This window comes from Nesoenas mayeri, assembly GCF_963082525.1.
Source record: "Nesoenas mayeri genome assembly, chromosome: Z".
In the NCBI taxonomy this organism is placed as follows: domain Eukaryota; kingdom Metazoa; phylum Chordata; class Aves; order Columbiformes; family Columbidae; genus Nesoenas; species Nesoenas mayeri.
In genome coordinates this window covers 8,531,052-8,551,212 of record NC_137542.1, presented here as the reverse complement: position 1 = coordinate 8,551,212, position 20,161 = coordinate 8,531,052, and the positions used below count along the sequence as shown (strand labels likewise).

The window sequence follows — 20,161 nt, the reverse complement described above, 5'->3', positions numbered from 1 at the left end:
CAGTAGCCATGACAAAATGACTGCATAAATAATCCAACATCTTGGCCTTCCTGTTGTGTCAGAAATAGGGTAACGAAGATACAGATAAAAAAAAGAAAGATAATTTTAGTTAACCATTTTTTGAAAACACAGGAAGGAAGAAATTTCTCTCTACTTTAGAAGCTTAAAGCTTGTGAAAAATGCTTCCAACAACTGGACACAGGAGAACTGATAGATACTACTAGAGGCAAGAAAAACAGAAACATAACTCAGACAAAAGCTTTTATTAGACTTTGTGCATTAAAAGATTAATATTTGTGGCAAAGTTGCCACAGAGTAACTCCTACAAATTCTCTTCTGGAAACTAAGGATGATGACAGCAATGCCTCAACCTAGTGGAAGATGTCCACACCAACCAGGGTTCATCAGTGGAATGCTATTTTCAGTGGTTCTCCAATGTCTTATCTTTCTCCTCTTCTGTATACTAAGATGTGCACTTGGTTTTAGGAGTAGGGAGAATGTTTACTACTGCATCAGCCTTCACAGATTCTTTTCTTGACTCCAGAAGATACACGTCCAAAGAATAATTCTACTGAAGGCTACAGATGTACCTGTTCATTTGTTATCTGGCCCTGTAACTGGGAAGCTATTCACTCTCAGAAACACTACCATACCTTGATGGGATTTAATAATTAACATCCAAAGCAAAGTCCTCAAATAAAGGGCTCATTTATCTCTGCTGCACCACAGACAGCTTCCATCCCATCAAGGCAGGACTTCAGTTAGATGTTCCCGACTTAGCAGTGTGAAAGTAATGGATGGGAAACATCCTCTCAGGCAGAAAGGATCCACAAAAACCAAGGGCAATAATAAAAGAAAGGGGATGAGAAAGGAATCAAGATCCAGAATCTGTTTCTTTCCATTCCCTAACCACACTTCCTAGAAGAGACTGCAGATCAGCTGACAGAAGCACCGACTGCCCTATAGGTGACAATCACAGAAAGTGAGGGAGGCTGGGTGGTCAGCATAAGCGGCAACTTTCCATCACTCCAGTGGAAAGACTCAACCGATGTAGATCCTGTGGAAGTCATTGGCACCAAAGGCAGCGTTGCACTTGGGGCACTTACGCTGCCGGGTGTCATAGCGTGTTTTCACACACTCAAAGCAGAACACATGAAAGCACTTTGTGAGCACAGCATCCTTTTTGCGCATGTTGCAGCATGGGCAGGTCAGGCGGGCCTGCAAGACAGAAATATTACAGTGAGGGTCCACTGCTTTAGGTATGTTAAAAGATGACTGAAGATGAAAGTCCTTCCATTCCTCACAAGAAGATGCTTTCTTCAATGCAAGATAGGTCTGCAATGCCGAAGTACAGACAAGAGATGTCCCATAATGAAAACATGACTACACAGCCTTTTGACTGAAGTTAAATTAAAGAATGAAGTTGATAGAGAAAGCTACTCACCTTGTAATCCTTGATTTCTTCCATCAATATCTCATCACAGTTGGGAACCATGTCAGGCTTCTTAGTGGATTCCAGCTTCCTGCGTAACCTAGAAATATCTTCCTGCATAAAAACAAGAGGCCAAATAAATGAGAAGTATATTCTCTATTGCAGCTTCTTCAGGGACCAAAGAGAACTAGCACCTGGCCAACCATGTGCCTAGCTACATCACTCCATCACACCCTTTCATCCCTGACAGTCCAACAGACTTACAACAGATTACATTATCATCTGGCACCACATGTATTGTGACTTTTCAGTGGACAAAAGCCGAAAGAGCCAACACCCAATAAAGCTGAAATAAAAGTGAAACCAGATGCCCCAAAAAGTATTGTAGTTGCAACCCATGCAAGCTCAATGTACAAGGAGACAGACACCAGAGCAGACAGATACTGAAGAATTGCACATGAGGTATATACCTCCGTCCTTTTGAAGTTGAACATCTCTTTCTCTCGAGTTACTCTGTTTTCCACAATCTCCTCTTGGAAGTCATGTAACTTTTTCTGAGCCAGCTCTAGCTGCGCTTTCAGATCATCCGCAAGCTGGGCTGCATCCATGGCCTGAAAAAGAAAACCAGCATAGAAATACCAAGTGTGGAAGAAGAGCTCTAGTAATTTCTAGTCCCTCTGCCTGGAAATCCAAGATTGCTCACAGAATACTCCTCAAGCTGCTAGAGATCTACATTTTCAATCTAATTTTGTTACTTCCTAATTATTACTGGAATTACTCCAATTATTATAATATCATTACTAAAATTACTTCAACAGCACAGTATCTTTTTATTAATAAGTTCTAGTCATTTAGCTTCAACATTCCTCTTCAGTAGAGCAAACGGCTGTCATGCTGCAATGCATGTCACTTAGAAAAATGCTAACAATCACACAATTCTCTCCTTGTTCCAAGTATTTTCAGCCTTCTATCTTCGACATTTTCTTGACTAAATTGTTTAAAGGCAGTTCTACAGCTGAACTAGACATGACTTCAAGATAAGTGTTTATTTCCAAGATCCCTCAATACCACAGAATGCAATATTAAGCACAAGTGATTGCTGAATTCCCCAACTCCTCTTTACAGTGATATTTTTGCTTTCCTTTCTGTCTGTTTTAAAGTAATTCCTGCATTTCTACTAAATGTTTAATAACAATGGCAACATCAAGCGTGAGACTTAGTCTTCCTTTTCCCATAACAGACCTACTTTATTGATCTTAGACATCTGTTAAACGTCTTGACATTCTCCAGTCATATTTTCCATTTACTTACTCCACCTTTCTTATAAAAGACTTGACCCCAGTTAACTTCATCTGTCTGCTGCCTCTTCTTGCACAATAGGTCTCCTTTCAAAGGCAGCTTACATCAGCTTCCTAATCAGACTTTCATAGAAACACCTATGACCTGCACCTCCTTATCACACAAAACATCAGTTTACAATACTTTCATCAGAACTCTCTTCAGGACTCCTCAACCTTCTGGTATGCTAGTCCAAAACCAGAGAATACCAAGTTCTATAATACTAATGAGAGTTCAAAGCCTTCTAGGCTTCCCACAAGACAACAAACAACTCCACCTCACAACACAAGAAATCAAGCAGTCACTCACCTTGCGTTTGTTCATTTCCAGGGCCTGTGTTCGGAGACCTAGTTCTTTCTCGCCTGTTCCAATACTGCTTTGCAATAAATGTTCCTTCTCCTCCAACTTACGTACAACCTGCAGCTGGGCATCCACCTTGGAAAGGGAGAGAGGAGGTACAGAAGGACTGAAATTCATGCTCTGCAGGTCCTTAGAGTAGTCATTAAAGCTGCATGCTAAAACTATCTCTGCCTCCCCACAATCAAGGACTACCTCTTCAGTTTGTCTTTTTCCCCCTGAACACACTAGCAGTCTAAGAGCTGTATCCAGACCTCTTCGGTGAACACTTTAAAACCCAGCAGTCACAACAAAGATGTCTTATTTCTTGAAAGGTGGTTTAAAGAATTGCTGCAAGGCAGTGGACAGTTCCACCTTGGTTCCAAGGATGTCAGAATATATATCTAGAAGTACCACTAGAACAGGAAAATTACTTCCCACTTCCCTCCTGCTCATCAGGGCAATGAATTCGTAGGATATTTTATACCCATACATCAGTCTCTGTTTCTTACTAAGGCAGGTCCCTTTGAAGTCTGATGCAGCATACCTAGGTTGATTAGGGTAACACTCCCTCCTGTACCAATTTTGGCAGGGATATAATTAGTTCTCTTCATAGAAGCTGATATATTGCTGGATTTCAGATTTGGGACCAAAACAGCATCAAAAAAACACTACTATTTTAGCTGTTGCTGAATAGCACACAGCCACAAGACTTTCTGTGTCTCAGCTTATAGGCTGAGGGTTGGGAAGGGGACACAGCTTGGACAGCTGGCCCAAACTGACTAAACGGATATTTCATACCATATAACACTGTGCTCAGCAATAAAAGCTGGTGGAAAGGAGGAAACAGGGAGATGTTCAGAGCGATGGTGTTTGTTTTCTCAAGTAACAATTACACATGATGGAGCCCTGCTGTCCTCGAGATGGCTGAAAGCTTACTTGTCCATGGGAAGTGGCGAATGAATTCCTGGGTTTGCTTTGCTTGTGCACACAGCTTTTCTTAAACTACTGAACTGTCTTTAACTCAACCCACCAGTTTTCTCACTTTTGTCCTTCTGATTCTCTCCCACATCCCACTGTGGGGGAGCAAGCATGCAGCTGTGTGGAACTTAGCTGTCTATGAGAGCTAACACACAACACTTCCAGCTTCCCCCATCAGTTCTGTTGTCGTCTCTTCTCTCAGGTTACCTGTGTCTTCAGTGTCAAAACTTGGTCCGCCAGCTCCTCCTTCTCCTCTTTCAGCAGCTTGTGGATCTGGTTGGACTTGATACGTTCTGACATCAGCTTGAAGTTGGCATCATCCTTTTCCCGCAGCTGCTGCATCAGGCGGATGTTCTGCTCCTGCATGTCCTCAAAAGCTTGGCCCGTGACATCCATTTCTGACAGCAGAGCCTCCTCCTCCTGCAACAGAAACCCTGGCTCTGGCAAAACTGTCTCCTGTACCCCCATCTACGACCCTGAACATTTTACCCTGAGACACCAAACCTAGCAGAGGTGAAGGAAGATGTCTCAGTACCACAGAACAGTATCTTCCCAGCAACCAGAAAACATTGCTTCCTAGAAGTCTGCACCACAGCAGAGATGGCCTGAATTAGAAGGTGTAGAAAAGGGACGTCATCTTCACAAGCATTCAGAGGCTGTGGCTTGTCTGCTGGCAAAATCAGGTGTGACACAGTTGTTGCCAGAGCTGGGCAGAAACCAACTTCCAACTCCAGACAGCTGGCTGAACAGCTGTCATATACACTAGGTGAATAATTCTACATGTGGACAAATCAACATCTTCCAACTAAGAGGCTGCCAAACTCCTTATGCTCACTTAAGCCTCTTCAGCATTAAAGAAGTGATAAGATAGAACAGTTCTGTACTATAAGGAAAATAATCTGAATTCTAAAAAAGCCTATGTCTAGACACTGTCCTGCCTCTCCTCTGCTGAGGTGGTCCTGCTCTCTTATCATTAGATGAAGCCCTTTTTTGTGGAAGAAGGTATGTCAGAGTAGCACGCACATGCATTAATTATATGAACTGTGCAGGTAATACTTTTTAAAAGATATCCCAACCTACTCCCCTAACAGTTGATCCAGCCATCCCTCCTCTATGCTCTTCACCTAGGCCATAAACAATCAAACATTCTCTACTACCACCACAAGCTTTATGACACTCTTGTGTTATGAGGTTTTTTTGATTGTTGTTGGTTTTTGGCTAGTTGGGTTTCTTCCCCTTTGATGAAGAGGGACAAAACTCACATCTCTGGCACATACAGAGAGAGAAATTCCTCCTCTCAGGTAACCTTCCTGGCTGTAACCTAAGGCAGTTCCTTCCCAGGTGCTTCAACCAAGAAAGAATTTGTCTGAAACCTCTCACCTGCTTAGCCATGGCTAGTTTCTTCTGCAAATATTCAATTTGTTCCTCCACTGCTCGGATCTTGCGGAGAGCATCCTCATCAGCCATCTTTTTACTCTCCTTTTTCTCCTTGTCTTCCAGTTCTTTCACCCTCTGTCTCAGTTCTTCCAGCTACACCAGAGACAGAACAGAAATTACACTAAACACAAGAATGTGGCCTGAACAATCTTAAGAGCCTGTTTTCCCCACAATTCTCTGAAACATGGGAGAAACTGCCTTCAAAGCATAGGAAAAGAAAAAATATCTTGACAGGATAGTGTATTACTGACAGATGGACCATTAAGATGAGCTGTATGCCCAAGATCTTGATTTTAAAAGCTTTGAAAATTCTATAGCATGTTTTGTCACAGTAGGAACATTAGTGTCTTGCAGTTGTATATGTAAAGGTATGTGCATAGACAGCATTTGCTCCTTAAAGGGTGTCTGATCACAGACCTTCTTCAATACAAAAAGGCATAATAAGAAAATGAGGAAGCCATAAACAAAACAAACGGACACAAGAACCTGATAAAGGGTAAGGGAGGCAGTGATGAGAACCAAACCTGGTCAATAATAGCAGCTGTTGAGAGCGTGAGAATATTCCAGCAAGGTTATCTGACTGTGGACTCTGTCAACTGAGCAACTAAGCGGGGCAAAGGGTGACCAGAAACAAAATATACAGAGGCACAGAACTGACAAAACAAACATGGGGACAAAGACAAGAAACAAACGACCTCAGTCATATCAGTTGATAAGCTACCAAGAAAGTACAGGTACTGCTTCCAGGAAGATCAACCTGGACTTTGCAACTGATAAGACTGTAAATCAGGGGCAGATCCTGGACTGGGAAGGCTGTGGGAATCAAGCGAGTTGTACAAATCCAGGAGGGATGTGCAGAGTAAGGGGGAGCAAGGATGAACAAATTGGGGTTAGACAAGAGAAAGGTGTAAAAGGAGCTGGTCATATATAAAATGTGGGAAATCAGTACACACTTGTCTGCCTCAGCCCTGCATATGATCACTGCAGCCTATCCTATCTTCTTGTATCTTCTTATTAAACATTTTCTTAACTCTCTACTTCATGTGTACATGTGCTGCACGGACTAAGTGCTAGCTACAGCTGAGACCTGTACGTGAAGAAAGTAAGAGGGCCCAGGACCACAGGGTACCAGACAGAGGGGCCATGCTGGTACTTGAGGGATCTGCAAATGCATGTGTGCTTGTGAACCCAGAAAGTGTTGTGCCTGTGCCTGCACAACAGACCTTCTATTTCTACCAGCTGAGGAGGAGGAAGGGGACTTGCCTGCCAATGCTTATGTTTTGTTTGCATCCAATATACATGCTGTTGAAGGCAGCACATTGCCTGTGGCAGTGTGACTGGTGGCATCAGTGTCCTCTGTGTGTGTAGGTCTCTGGGACATGTGCTCAGCTTCGCTACTGGTTGAATCTGCGCCGAGCAACCATGTCCCTCAGCCTGGGCAAAAGGATCATCCCTTCCCAGAGGACAACATCCCAAACTCTAGACATTAGGAAAAGGTTCTTCACCCAGATAGTGCTGGAGCACTGGAACAGCCTCCCCAGGGCGGTGTCACAGCCCCACCTGACAGTGTTCAAGAAGAGACTGGACAATGTCCTCAGATACATGGTGTGAATGTCCCTTTCAGCCCAGGACATTCTATGATTCTATTATTTCCCTGTTCATCTCAAGACTATTCTAATCTCTTCTAAGTGACAAAAATGAGAAGAGGAACAATCTCCAGTTTTGAAGATAAAAACAACACAGTTCAGGTGCAGAGTATCCAAAATTAATTTTTAAATAACACACTAAAGAGAAAAGAGAAATTATATTTACCTCAGCTTTTGCCTTCTTCTCCGCTGCCATCAGCTGCACCTTATCCCTCTGCTCTTTGGGGGCAGAGCGGTACATATCTAGCAATAGCTTCATCTCCTTCTGGCTCTCCTGAGCCTTCCTAGAGACAGGGAAACATACAATTGTGAGAAGACAGCAGAAAAGTTATGCTGTTACATATACAGTACAAGAGTCAGAGCAACATTCTCTCCATCTCCCACGTGGTATGTATATGGAGTCATCCTTAACTCATCTTACCCTTGTAATGTAAAACAGCCAAGGAGTAGAGGCTGGAGGCTGAAAATAAACATGTTCAGGTACATACAGGATGAAAAGCCAAGAGAAGTGTGGTGGGCAGGAGACATGTACCCTAATAGTAAGCAACTATCCATCCCTGCCTTGGTACTGATGCAAGACAGGGAAGACTACTGTGCCCTTCATTAATAACCTGCTGCTGTAAAGCTTTACACAATTGCTGTGACAGCAACAAATAAATATTACTCGACCCACACTACGAAGTATCTGTTTTGGTAATTCATGCTTTACATTGTCATAGAAGAAAGGTTACTACATTGTCCAAATGACAATGAGTTACAGAGGGTGTCAGAAACCTTTCATTTCAATGAACCTAATCTCGTAAGCACAAGCTCCAAGTTGTCTCTTGAATACCAAAGTTTGGGCACTAGTCAAGCAGGAAAGGGAAGAACAACAACTCATACTTGAGCTCAGCCTTCAGCTGCTTTATTGCTTCAGCCTCTTTCTTTCTTCCATCTTCATGCTTCCCTTTCTCCTTCTCTTTGGACTCTCTCTCCTTCTCAGATTCCTTCTGCTTCTGCTTTTCCCGCTCTCGTTCCTTTTCCTTTTCTTTCTCTTTCTCTCGCTCTCTCTCTTTCTCCTTTTCCTTCTCTCGTTCCCTCTCCCTCTCCCGTCTCTCTCGCTCCCGTTCCTCTTCATCTCGCCTGGCCTTCATTTCATTAACATCTTCAGAAGCAGCCTTGGGGACAGACACTTGGGCAGAAGGATCATCAGGCTCCTGTTTGATTTCTGGAGGTTCCTCCTTTGTGTCTTCCGTGCTGGACTGGGACTGTAAGAGAGCACTACCACTGCGAGAGCGGATCTGTTGAGGAATAGCAAGAAAGAAGACACAGAAGAAAACAAACCATTAAGTTCTTAGCCAGAAATCTACGTTATCCCCCATCCCTGATCTTCCCAGGTCCATGTTCACATACACCTTTCCATAATTGTTACTATCTTTCATGGAGCACTATCCAGCTACAAAGCAAGACTATTCAATTAGTGAGTGGAAGCAGCAGAGTGTAGAGTTCCATAGAAAATTACATTGCATCCTGCATGCCGTAACAGAAAGGCTGATACTGCATTCCCCCTTCTAAGCTCTTCCCGCTCTTTTCTGGCATTTCCCCCTCTGATACCTTGCTCAAGTCAGATTGGGCCTCTCTCAGTTTGCGCTTGTATCTTAACACCTCTCCCTTCAGCTGGTGGTTGTGATTTTGGAGGCTGCTGATGAGATGACGCATCTCCCGATTAATTGGGCCTACAAAAAGAGAAACACAACTGTAGCAAATCACATTTACGCTGACTTTCTGTGAGGACTTTCATGGAGATGGATAACAAGCTAATTGACAAAGAACCAAAATAAGATTATTATCATTGTGCCACACAACAGAGCAACACAACACATTTGCAGAAAAAAAGTCATGCTGGTTTTACATGCAACTGTAAGTCCTTGCAAATTCTGAGTTCTGATTTCCCCTTACCATTACTTTTTCCTCACAGTCCTAAGGGAAATGTGTCATGCTACAAAAAAACCTCTATAATTTAAATGCTACTTTAGAAATAGATTCATCATTTCCTCTGATGAAATACGAAAATTATTGGTTTCCTGTCACAGTATCACAGCATGTCTGGGATTGGAAGGGACCTCAAAAGATCATCTAGTCCAATCCCCCTGCTGGAGCAGGAACGCCTAGGTGAGGTCGCACAGGAACATGTCCAGGCGGCTTTTGAATGTCTCCAGACAAGGAGACTCCACAACCCCCTGGGCAGCCTGTTCCAGTGCCTGTCACCCTCACTGAGAAGAAGTTTCTTCTCAAATTCAAGTGGAACCTCTTGTGTTCCAGCTTGATCCCATTACCCCTTGTCCTACCATTGTTTGCCACTGAGAAGAGCCTAGCTCCATCCTTGTGGCATTCACCCTTTATATATTTATAAACATTAATAAGGTCACCCCTCAGTCTCCTCTTCTCCAAACTAAAGAGCCCCAGCTCCCTCAGCCTTTCTTCATAAGGGAGGTGCTCCACTCCCTTAATCATCTTTGTTGCCCTACGCTGGACCCTCTCCAGCAGTTCCCTGTCCTTCTTGAACTGAGGGGCCCAGAACTGGACACAATATTCTAGATGGGGTCTCACCAGGGTGGAATAGAGGTGAAGGAGGACCTCTCTCGATCTACTAATCACCCCCCTTCTAATACATCCCAGGATGCCACTGGCCTTCCTGGCCACAAGGGCACAGTGCTGGCTCATGGTCATCCTGTTGTCCACCAGGACTCCCAGGTCCCTTTCCCCTACACTGCTCTCTAATATGTAATTTCCCAACCTATACTGGAACCTGGGGTTGTTCCTGCCCAGATGCAGGACTCTACACTTTCCCTTGTTAAATTTCTTCAGGTTATTCCCCGCCCAACTCTCCAGCCTGTCCAGATCCCTCAGGATGGCAGCACAGCCTTCTGGCGTGTCAGCCACTCCTCCCAGCTTGGTGTCATCAGCAAACTTGGTGATAGTGCACTCTATTCCCTCGTCTAAGTCGTTAATGAATATATTGAATAATACTGGCCCCAGTACTGACCCCTGAGGCACTCCACTAGATACTGGCCTCCAACTAGACTCCGCACCATTGACTATCACTCTCTGGCTTCTCTCCTTAAGCCAGTTTGCAACCCACCTCACTACTCTATTGTCTAGACCACACCTCCTCAACTTAGCTGTGAGGATGCTGTGGGAGACCGTGTCAAAGGCTTTACTGAAGTCAAGGTAGACCACGTCCACCGCTCTGCCGTCATCCATCCACCTTGTTACATTCTCATAAAAGGCTATGAGGTTGGCCGAGCATGACTTAACCTTGGTAAAGCCATGCTGACTGCCCCTAATAACCCTCTTATCCTTGATATGCCTTGAGATGGCACCAAGGATAAGCTGTTCCATTACTTTCCCAGGGACAGAGGTGAGGCTGACCGGTCTATAATTACCCAGGTCCTCCTTCTTGCCCTTTTTGAAGACTGTCCAGGCTGTCATTCCAGACTCATAAATGAATTCTCCACAAAAACAATTTTTAATAATGCAAAATACTTTGTCATAAACCAAATTATTAGCAAAATATATGTATTTTGCAGCATCTAAAAGGAAGTCAGATAACATGGAACTGGCCTCCACAGAACACATGAAGAGCTTTGTTTTTTGACATAAAGACCTGCCAGAACAAGTATTTATCAATAACAGACAAAGAATCAAACAAGTATGCTGTTTGCTTGTTTTTAAGCACAGCAGAAAAACTCCATACCTGCTTGTTCATTGGCAGCAAGTGTCTGTTCAAACTCTATCCGCAGCATCTCATATTCTTTGCGAACTTGTGCCAGGGTGTCCTCTAGCTGAATCACCTCTGTGCGTAGCTTCTTGTGAAGGCTGACCTCGTCCCTCTGAAGAGTAAGAAGCAGACAGAACGTGGCACTGTGGCCCTCGAGTATTTCTCACCCCATCAACATGAGATACCAGCACAGATTAATTACTGCTAGGAAGATAAATTTCCTAAGCATCCCCAGAGCTACTCAGACCCAGTAGTGATGGTTAATGGGATAACAGTATTCTCTAGTCTGATGGAGCAGAGGCTGGACATCAGGAAAAGGTTCTTCACCCAGAGGGTGCTGGAGCACTGGAACAGGCTCCCCAGGGAGGTGTCACAGCCCCAAGCCTGACAGTGTTCAGGAAGAGACTGGACAACACCATCAGACACATGGTGTGAACTATGGGGTTGTCATTTACAGGGACAGGAGTTGGACTCGAAGATCCATGTGGATCCCTTCCAAGCCAGGACATTCTATGATTCTGTTCTATGACTCTACCTCGATTAGTTCCACCTGGCGCTGGTGTGTGGTGCGGGTGCCATGAAGCAGAGTGCGGGCCTCATCAAGATGAGCCTTCAGCTGGAGACTCTCATTATACAACACAGAAAATTGGGACTGCATGCAGCGATATTCTGGGGTCTCCTTCACAGCCTCTTCCACTGCCCGTCGCAGCTCAACCTAGTCAGGAGACAAGAAAATGCCACAGAAAGAGTAATTATCTCCTTTTCTTTGGCATCTATTTTGCAAGGTAGAAGAACAGTGCAAGCTGCCACAAGCAAAGGCAAAAGTAGAACTTTAATAGTACTGCTGTGAAGTAGATGCAAGTGATATGCTCCAGTATCCATTTAAAAAGTCTGTGCCTTCTCTGTATGGACTAGGCTGTTTGTACTGCATAGTCACATGACAAGAGTTTTTGATTCTCATGTTCTGCAATAGTTTCTCTCAAATATATGAGCTTGGAAAACATCATATACCATTTCAATGGTTTTACTGTAAAACCATAATTACCTAAATCAACAAAGACGGGCACAAAGAAAAGTATAACAGAAAACAAATGCGCAAATAGGCATTATGTTAGCTTTCTACCAGTAACAGATATAATGACTGAAGAGAAATGAGAGGAAGCAGAAGTACAGAATCTGAATTTTCCTTACAAAAAAAGTTAACACATGATTCTGACTACCAGCAGTGAAACAGAAACACATATGCACACATATAGCTCAACACAAATTAGGAGAAAAGGAAAGCTGTAAGCCAAAGGGTCTTTCAAAACAAACTCATGTGGAGAGATGCCTCAAGATAGTTTCTGGAATCTCAACTCCGAAACTTAGGTTATCGCATCAGACATTTCTTGTAACAGGCTAAAATATCTATTGATCACTAAGAAACACAAAAAACAATCTAAGTTTTATCTACTACAGATGTACAGCTTTTTGTGTTACCACTATTAAGACATAAGAAACTTGTACACTCTTTCCTGTGTATCCACTCTACCACACTGGGAAAGATTTAAGTTCACTGACTCTTTCAAAAGCCTAGCTTTCCTACACAAGTTTCCCGATTTTTTCAGTTCTCTGGTTCCACTTGCACAGGGAAGCTGAAAGAAGAATCAATATCCATAAACAAGTTAAATCAGTTTTAACTAGACAACATTAAAATGTACCAGATAGATCGGAATGGAAAATGGGAAATAAGAAACCACTACAATTTCCAACAATGACCACGTGGTGTCACCAATGCACTGAACTGCAAGTTAAAGTCACACAAACTTGCTAAATTGTATCTGGTACAAATTATAACACAGCTAAAGTGTAAACACAGAATACAATAATGAGGTTTTCCAGACACAGCACAGCAAGACAAAGAGGAACCAACCACACAGAACACCTTCATCCTCAAACAGGTACAGATGTCTCACCTTGAGTTTTTCATTCTGTGTTGTTACTTCCTCAAGATCCTGGCGTAGTTCCTCCAACTCATTGAGGCGATTGACAGCAAGCTCTTTATTCTCTTCCAGCTCTGCATTCATCTCCTCAAACTGTTGGGAATAAACTGCTTGTAAATCCTACTGTTACTGTATCTACTGAGGGTACTAATTAAGTAACTGTTTATATATTAACAGAAATTGCAGACTTAACAGTCAGGTACCAATACCAAGCAAGACAGAGTCTATTTCCATCAAGTGTGTTTCATAAGGAGGCAGCTTGCACACAGACCAAATGGATTGGCCAGAGTCACCCAGATTTGTGGCAAAGGAGGTACTAAATTCTGTTCCAATCCATGGCCCTATGCACAAGTTCTGCTTGACTTCACTCTTTCCTTTGCCCACAACCAAGCCCCTGACATTACCTTGCGAGCATTAATGGTGATGGTTCCCCCATAGAGGCTGCTCCCAGCTCCATACACCTTGTAGCCTTTGGAATTCACCTGTAAAAAAGGCAACAGATTTCATCAATACCCAATTAAATGCCACAACTGCTGTTATAGCATATTCAAGACCAAAAGAGGGTACACTAAAGATTCCCACAGCCAAGTACCACATCAAAACTGCACCCGTTTCTCAAGTTTCCTGGCAAAAAGGCCGGTGCTTACTCGTTCCAGAACATCTGCTAAGTGTCGGTTGAGCCTCTGTTCCCTTTTGCGTAACTTGTCAATATCCCACTGAAGGTCATCAATCATAGTTTCCAGAACAGACACTCGAGATTCTGCTGTCTCCACTCTCTCTTGCAGCTTGGAGAACTGCAATCAAGAGAGTATTTCAGCCACCATATCGAATAGAATCAACATTTTCCAATATTATTGGATATTACTTTTTCTCTTATTCACCATACCCCAGACACATGTGCTTTCCATTTATCTTTTGCAGTGGTGACAGACCACTCAATGAACTGGCCTGAATATTACATTAGCTGAATCCCAACACAGTAAAGAAAATAAGACAAAACTGAAAATGGAAAAAGGGCAACAAGTTGGTATTATCTGACAGTATCTACTCTACAAACCACTGTAATATCAAGCAAGGACAGCATTAACACAAACAGTTATTAAAGGAACTGAAACCACAGAAACAAATACTGCAAATCCCTTAATGACTGGGATTATCTTGTAATTAATGTTGTTACACATTCATAAATGATCCAGAAAAAACAAGGAATTTGAAATTACAGCAATGTTACATGATGTGTCTCACAGGTTTACGCAACCACCCTAGCATCACCTAAACATTTCCTCTGCTCTGTTTTCTTTTAAAATTAAATCCTTTCAAACCATTGGTTTGGTTATACTCTCTCACTCAGTGAAGTCAGCCTGAACCACATACAAAATCTATGTGCATTTCTCCACAACTCTTTCCATAACTTTTGTTCAGAAAGTAACTTTCAAATTTTGTTGCTCCTGTCTCTCTCCAAGGCAATAACCTGCTTTCCAAATTATGGTAACCACACATTATTCTAAGCAACACCCCAAAGCAGATTTCTTTCTCTCTCCTTTTTATACCTCCTGAGACATGATTCGGTGCTTCTCCTGAAGAACATCAGCCAGCTCCTGCAGCCGTCCATTTTCATGTGAGAGGTAGGTATTAAGCTCAAGCACTGCCTCTTCCATCAACGAAATATCTGAAAGATGCATAAAGAAATGAACAGAAATCAAGGAAGGCTCTAATTCTTAAACAGCAAAGAGAAAAATAAAGAGAAAACAGAAAAGGAAATTTCTGGTTTTATCTTCTGCTTACTACATTCCTCCAGCAAGAGGTTTCTGATGGTCTAATCTCCAGCCACACAGAGCTTTGATTTGCATTCACTAAGCAAAAGGCTGTGCAGTTCAACGTGTTACCCACTCCAGATGGTCAGCGATCATTCAGTATCCCCAACACAGAATGTGCCCCTGTGATCCAGTGACATCCTAATGCAGGTCAAATTCATGTGTAAACCTGCTAAAACAGGTGGCATAAGCTAATATACCAGATGACAATTAAAGGAACCAAGCACAGGCTCATGTTGCGCTAACAAAAACACTACTACAGAGTTGAAGGCCGCCAACTAAGGATAGTAACACTTCGCTACAGCAGTGCTAGACCTGCCACACATCCTTGATCAGAGCGTATAAAACACTATGGACAGCAGGCAAATCAAGGATGAGTTCATATTCCACCTAAATTTTCAATCAAAATATTAAAATTCTAACCTTAAGCTAATGAAGTTTTTCAGAGAGTCACCCAAATCTGAATTGAATCTGCTACATTAATTTTCAGAAGCCAGTGGTTCAGCTTTCCTCAGCAGAACTCTGCTTTGTGTTCAAAACTGACAGCTACACTAAGTAAACCAAGACACTAGATGGGTACCATTTTGTTCAAAACTCAGAGGAAACTGAGGAGCTGGTTATTCCTACATCTTTTATTAAACTGCAGGTGAGAAGGAGTCCAATATGAGTTCGCAATACGGATGGCACTTCTTCACTTGTAAGCATTGAAGCCTTTTACTCAGTGGCTGAGGACAGCTAAGTGATGAGGTTGAACAGTCATCTGTAAATTTTCAGGTACACAAACACAGTGCAGAGGGAAACAACCCTTTCCTTAGCCCAACACACTAGGCAGAATACTTGGCATGCAAATTTAGAGGCAGTTATAATACACTGCTAGCATTCAGTACTAGTCCTTATTAGAAGTTTGGGCTATCGAGAGTTTGGAAAGCTAAGTCAATTTATTTTTGAAAATAAATGAGCACAAGGACAGGCTTTAACGCTTACAATGCAGAATCATGTCTAACGTGGGGGTACATAAGGATCCTTGAGTACCGGTCATCTTGGTCATACCTCCACTATTCAGCTTGTGGGTCAGCACATCCACTTTCTCCTGCAGCTTGTCATACATAGTCACAATCTGGGCAACAGCGCGGCGGGAGGACTCTACACGCTCTTGCAGCTGAGATTCTATCTCCTCACTAGTGCTGCTGGCTAGGGTGGCTAGGAAGGAGAACGCTGGCTCCAGTCCTTCACCTGGGAACAGAAAGAGGTGCAAGAAGTAAATGCGTTATGACAAGCAACAGATCACTAGTCTTCACAATCTCTGTCACCCTTTAGAAAGGGACATCAACACTGTCCACAGCTGAAATCCATCTTTTACACTGTCCTCACCCACATGTCTCACCTCGTTCTCTCTCATCTTTGCGCTCCTGATTACTGTCCGAGTCTGGTTCAGGTTCTGGCACCACTAGCGCTTTTCTTTCAGACAAAAGGTCTCCAACACCTTGGTCGAGGTCAAAACGTTTAAGGATGATGCGAATATTTTCATCAAACTGAAGGATGAGATAGGCCAGACAAGACAAAGAATGGATGTGAATAAAAGGAGTGCAGTGAAACAGAAGAGACAAGAGAACAGCGTATGTAAAAAAAAAATCACAAAATGTGTTACTAACCTGATTCCAGTATCGATTGATAATCAGCAGAGAGGCATCATCAGTGGCCTGACGACGCTCCAGCTTCTCAATGTGCTCCCGTAGCTCATCTTCAATGGCTTGCCGCTGGTCCAACATCTCTGCTAGTTTCCTGTTCTTGGCCTGTAGGGTCCGGATGTCCAGCTCCTCCTGTGCAGATGCACAAGTTAGATCACTGGGCTCATATAGAAGGTAGCGAGATATTTATGCGTCCAGATTAAAAAAAAAAAATGAGGTTGAGTGAGGGTGTGCAAGAGAGACATACCGTTGAAGAAACGCCACCAAGCTTAATGGTCTCCACTGTGGTCCCTGAGTCTTCAACCCCTGCTTTCTTCTCTGGAGGTGCAGAAGGGCCAGGGTCTCCAGCTGTCCGTTTATTGCCAATTCCAGACATGGTGGCTGAAGCATACAGACTCCCAACTTCTCTAAAATCTTCCTGAACATTAAAGAACACTATTAAAAAAAACCAGCAAACCCACAGACAATCAACCCAGTTTAGGGTTTTTAACATACAGATTCATCATGGTAACAAAATGTCCAACACAGTACAGACCATATAACTCAAAAGGTTTTGGAAAATACTGGTAAAATATTGAGTCTTAAAAGACACCACTGGGATTAGCTCTGCAAGCAGCAAGTTGATGGGAAAAAAAATCCACTGTTTTGTAATGTTAAATTGGAAGCACTGTACCTTATCACACTCTTTGGATAAAAATCTTCATGCAGGTTCAACCTCTGCTTTTTTGATCTCTGTCTGTATCAACAAAAATTTTTTAGGTTAGACTTTAACAAGCAACTGAGACCGTGTATATATGGCACCAGTTCATGCCCACTAATTGTTCTTATTACATCAACATTCAAAGTCAGTTAAAGACGAGGACAGTAATATCTTGAAGACAAACCCTGTAAGAGTCTACGTAGAGATGCTAAAAATCCTACAGAACTGAACAGCAATTCCGAGCCAAGGTCTGTGGCTGGTAAAGATCCATTTGAAGAGGTTTCCTGTGTAACAGGAGAGACACTGACACGCTGAAGCGTATTTATCCCCAAGCCAATGCAATCTGAACAGTAAATACTAGTTACAGAATCACAGAACAGTTGAGGATGGAAGGGATTCCTGCAGATCATCTGCTCAGTGCTCCTGAATAACACATGGTCAGTCAGCACAGGCTGCCAAGGGCCTTGTCCAGTCAGCTTTTGAGTATCTCCAGAGACAGAAACTCTGCAATCCCTCCGGGCAACCTATCCTACTATTTGATTGACCCTCGGCATTTCAGCATTAAAACAGAGGGGTTTTTTTTTTATGTTTGAACAGTATTTATTTCAGTTCCCTAAAATATTATTTAGTAAAACAAAAAATATCACAGTAAAAGGATTCTCAAAACGAATACAGCAGCTAGTGCTAGAAAATTAAACCAAATAGATCTTCATTACATATACATTCTTCTCCCATATTCACCGATGCTGTGCTGACTCAATTCACAGATCTCATTCTACCTCTAAACTAACTGAAACCCAGAAGTAAACGACAAACCAACCATATGTCTAAGATTTGTATTGTTCCATTTAAAACAATAATGACACTTACAGTTAAACTACAGGTTACAAACTGAACTTGTCAGTTCTTATACATTTGTTTTACTTGAGCAGTTCTGTTGAAAGTAATAAAGCTACTGTATTTTTAAGATTAAGCTGGTAGACTGCTTTGCCAAATATTATCATTTAACCAGCATTTTAGTTTGGCATTGCCTTTCACCTTATGCAAAATAATCTAAAGATTATTTCTAAATGAGTTACTGAATCAGCATATATACTGTTCCTGTAACCAGTCTTTTAACGCAAGTACTAAATACATATCAAAATTAAAACATAATCAGATAACTTTCACTTAACCATTTTCCTCCTTTTAGCAGTTGAATTCAGTGGGCATTGGATTTTAGCTAGAACGACTAGGCCATTGCAGGGTGTGGGGAGCAGCTGTCACTAAAAACATCTGCTATGTATCAGTCCAGTGAGCCATCAGTGACTACTGCCTTTCAGATTATTTGTCCATGGACAAAGTATTTCTTCGATTGCCTCCTGGCACCATCCCTCACAGCTCTAGCTCCCCTTCTCCCCAATACTCACTTCCTCGCATGCTGTATACCAGGACCTGCCCCACTACATTTTCATGACCACAGACCCTCTCTTTCCTTTAGGAAGTCAACCTTACCCTCAGTCACAGGTATTCACGTTCTTCTCTCTCCAAACAAATCACACTGACTCAAAGATTGATTGTTCTCCCCTGCCAGAGACTCAGCTTTGTCTTAATCCCCTTTTTATGGTTAAAACCCTCTTACACCAAGACCAAAATACACCTCCACCTGGCACTCCTCACATCTACCACTGGCCAAAAGTCCTCCATCCTGACATCAAGTCATCAGCAACCTGCAGAGAGCAAACTTCCCCAGGCCCAGTACTTCTCATCTACAACCCACAACCACCAACTGCATTTGAGTCCTTCCACATGCTCAAGGCACCTCTAGTCAAGAAACTTTTCAAAGCTCACCTTTCAGCTTACTACACATACCAGACACTCTCTACACTTCCATTTTTTTGTTCAAATAATCTACAGCCCTCTGGAGCTCCTCAAAAACGTATAATTGTCACCCACTCAGACCCCAGAGACTTCCCCCAGCGACACTGCTCCATGCAGGGTTCCTACAGCCCGACAGAGCCCACCAGAGACACACAGGAAGAATCCCACTCTAAATCAGCAGACTCCTCAACCACACAGAATCATAGAATGGTTTGGGTTGGCAGGGACCTTCAAAGCTCGTCTAGTCCAACTCCTGCCACGAGCAGGGACATCTTCACCCAGATCAGGTTGCTCAGAGCCCCGTCCAGCCTGGCCTGGGATGTCTCCAGGGATGGGGCATCCACCACCCCTCTGGGCAACCTGGGACAGTGTTTCACCATCCTCAGTGTGAAAAACTTCTTCCTCATGTCCAGCCTGAATCTCCCCTCTTTTAGTTTAAAACCACCACCCCTTGTCTTGTTGTAACACATGTCGCTAAAAAGTCTGTCCCCATCTTTCTTATCAGCCCCTTTTAAGTACAGAAAGGCTGCAATAAGGTCTCCCTGGAGTCTTCTCATCTTCATGCTGAACAACCCCCACTTTCTCATCCTGATCCCACAGCAGAGCTGCTCCGTGCAGCGACCCACGGCACGGATGCCCACAGACACCCAGGGCCGTGCCCGATCACCTCCTCCTGTCTCCCACGCCCAGTATGGATCGCCCCGATCCTGGCACTGACCCTCCGCAGGCTCGGGACCCTCCCGCACCACCGGACACCTCCCCTGTGTGTGCCTCCGGCGCTGCTCCCGGGCACCGAAGCCCCGCACCCGCCACCGCCTCACACGCACCTCTGTGCAGCCCCACACCCCCGCCCCCTAGGCCCAGCCCTTCCATCGCAGGTGGCCGGTGCCTCCGCCCCCAAACCCACCCCCTCCCGCATTCCCCTGCACCCTCCGCTCCCGGCCCGCCCCTCTCCAAACAGCCACCGGGGCCCGGCCGCCCCACAGACCACCATACCCACCCCAGAAACAGCCGCCTCCTCCGCCGCCACCTTTCCCCGGCCCACCGGAAGTCACCGCCACCGCCAGCGGACCAATCCCGTACACGCCTGAGAGAGGTCACGCAGTGCCCGCCCCCTCGGCTGGCACCGCCCTTTCCGGCAGCCATTTCGCCCTCACCCGTCATGGCCGCTGCTCGCCCGGCCGCTT

At 43.8% G+C, this 20,161-nt stretch overlaps 1 protein-coding gene across 3 annotated transcripts; it reads right to left on the bottom strand.

Annotated features, from left to right (window-relative positions):
* Positions 1-248: 248 nt before the first annotated feature.
* RNF20 (ring finger protein 20) lies at positions 249-20,024 on the bottom strand. 3 transcript variants are annotated; one of them, XM_080362746.1, is made up of 21 exons: positions 19,975-20,024; positions 17,088-17,150; positions 16,662-16,832; positions 16,379-16,546; positions 16,111-16,258; positions 15,777-15,959; positions 14,463-14,581; positions 13,560-13,706; positions 13,317-13,394; positions 12,886-13,005; positions 11,466-11,645; positions 10,907-11,042; positions 8,764-8,885; positions 8,053-8,450; positions 7,337-7,454; positions 5,468-5,617; positions 4,295-4,507; positions 3,080-3,205; positions 1,903-2,043; positions 1,445-1,546; positions 249-1,218 (listed from the first exon to the last, which is right to left on the bottom strand). In XM_080362746.1, exons 3-21 carry the CDS (start codon positions 16,788-16,790, stop codon positions 1,042-1,044), a joined length of 2,955 nt encoding a protein of 984 aa, XP_080218872.1. In that variant the 5' UTR covers positions 16,791-16,832; positions 17,088-17,150; positions 19,975-20,024; the 3' UTR covers positions 249-1,041. The 3 variants fall into 3 exon arrangements, with proteins under 3 accessions (XP_080218872.1, XP_080218870.1, XP_080218871.1); XM_080362744.1 differs by having other exon boundaries at positions 16,111-16,546; XM_080362745.1 differs by lacking the exon at positions 19,975-20,024 and adding an exon at positions 19,693-19,740 and having other exon boundaries at positions 16,111-16,546; positions 16,662-16,828.
* Positions 20,025-20,161: the final 137 nt, after the last annotated feature.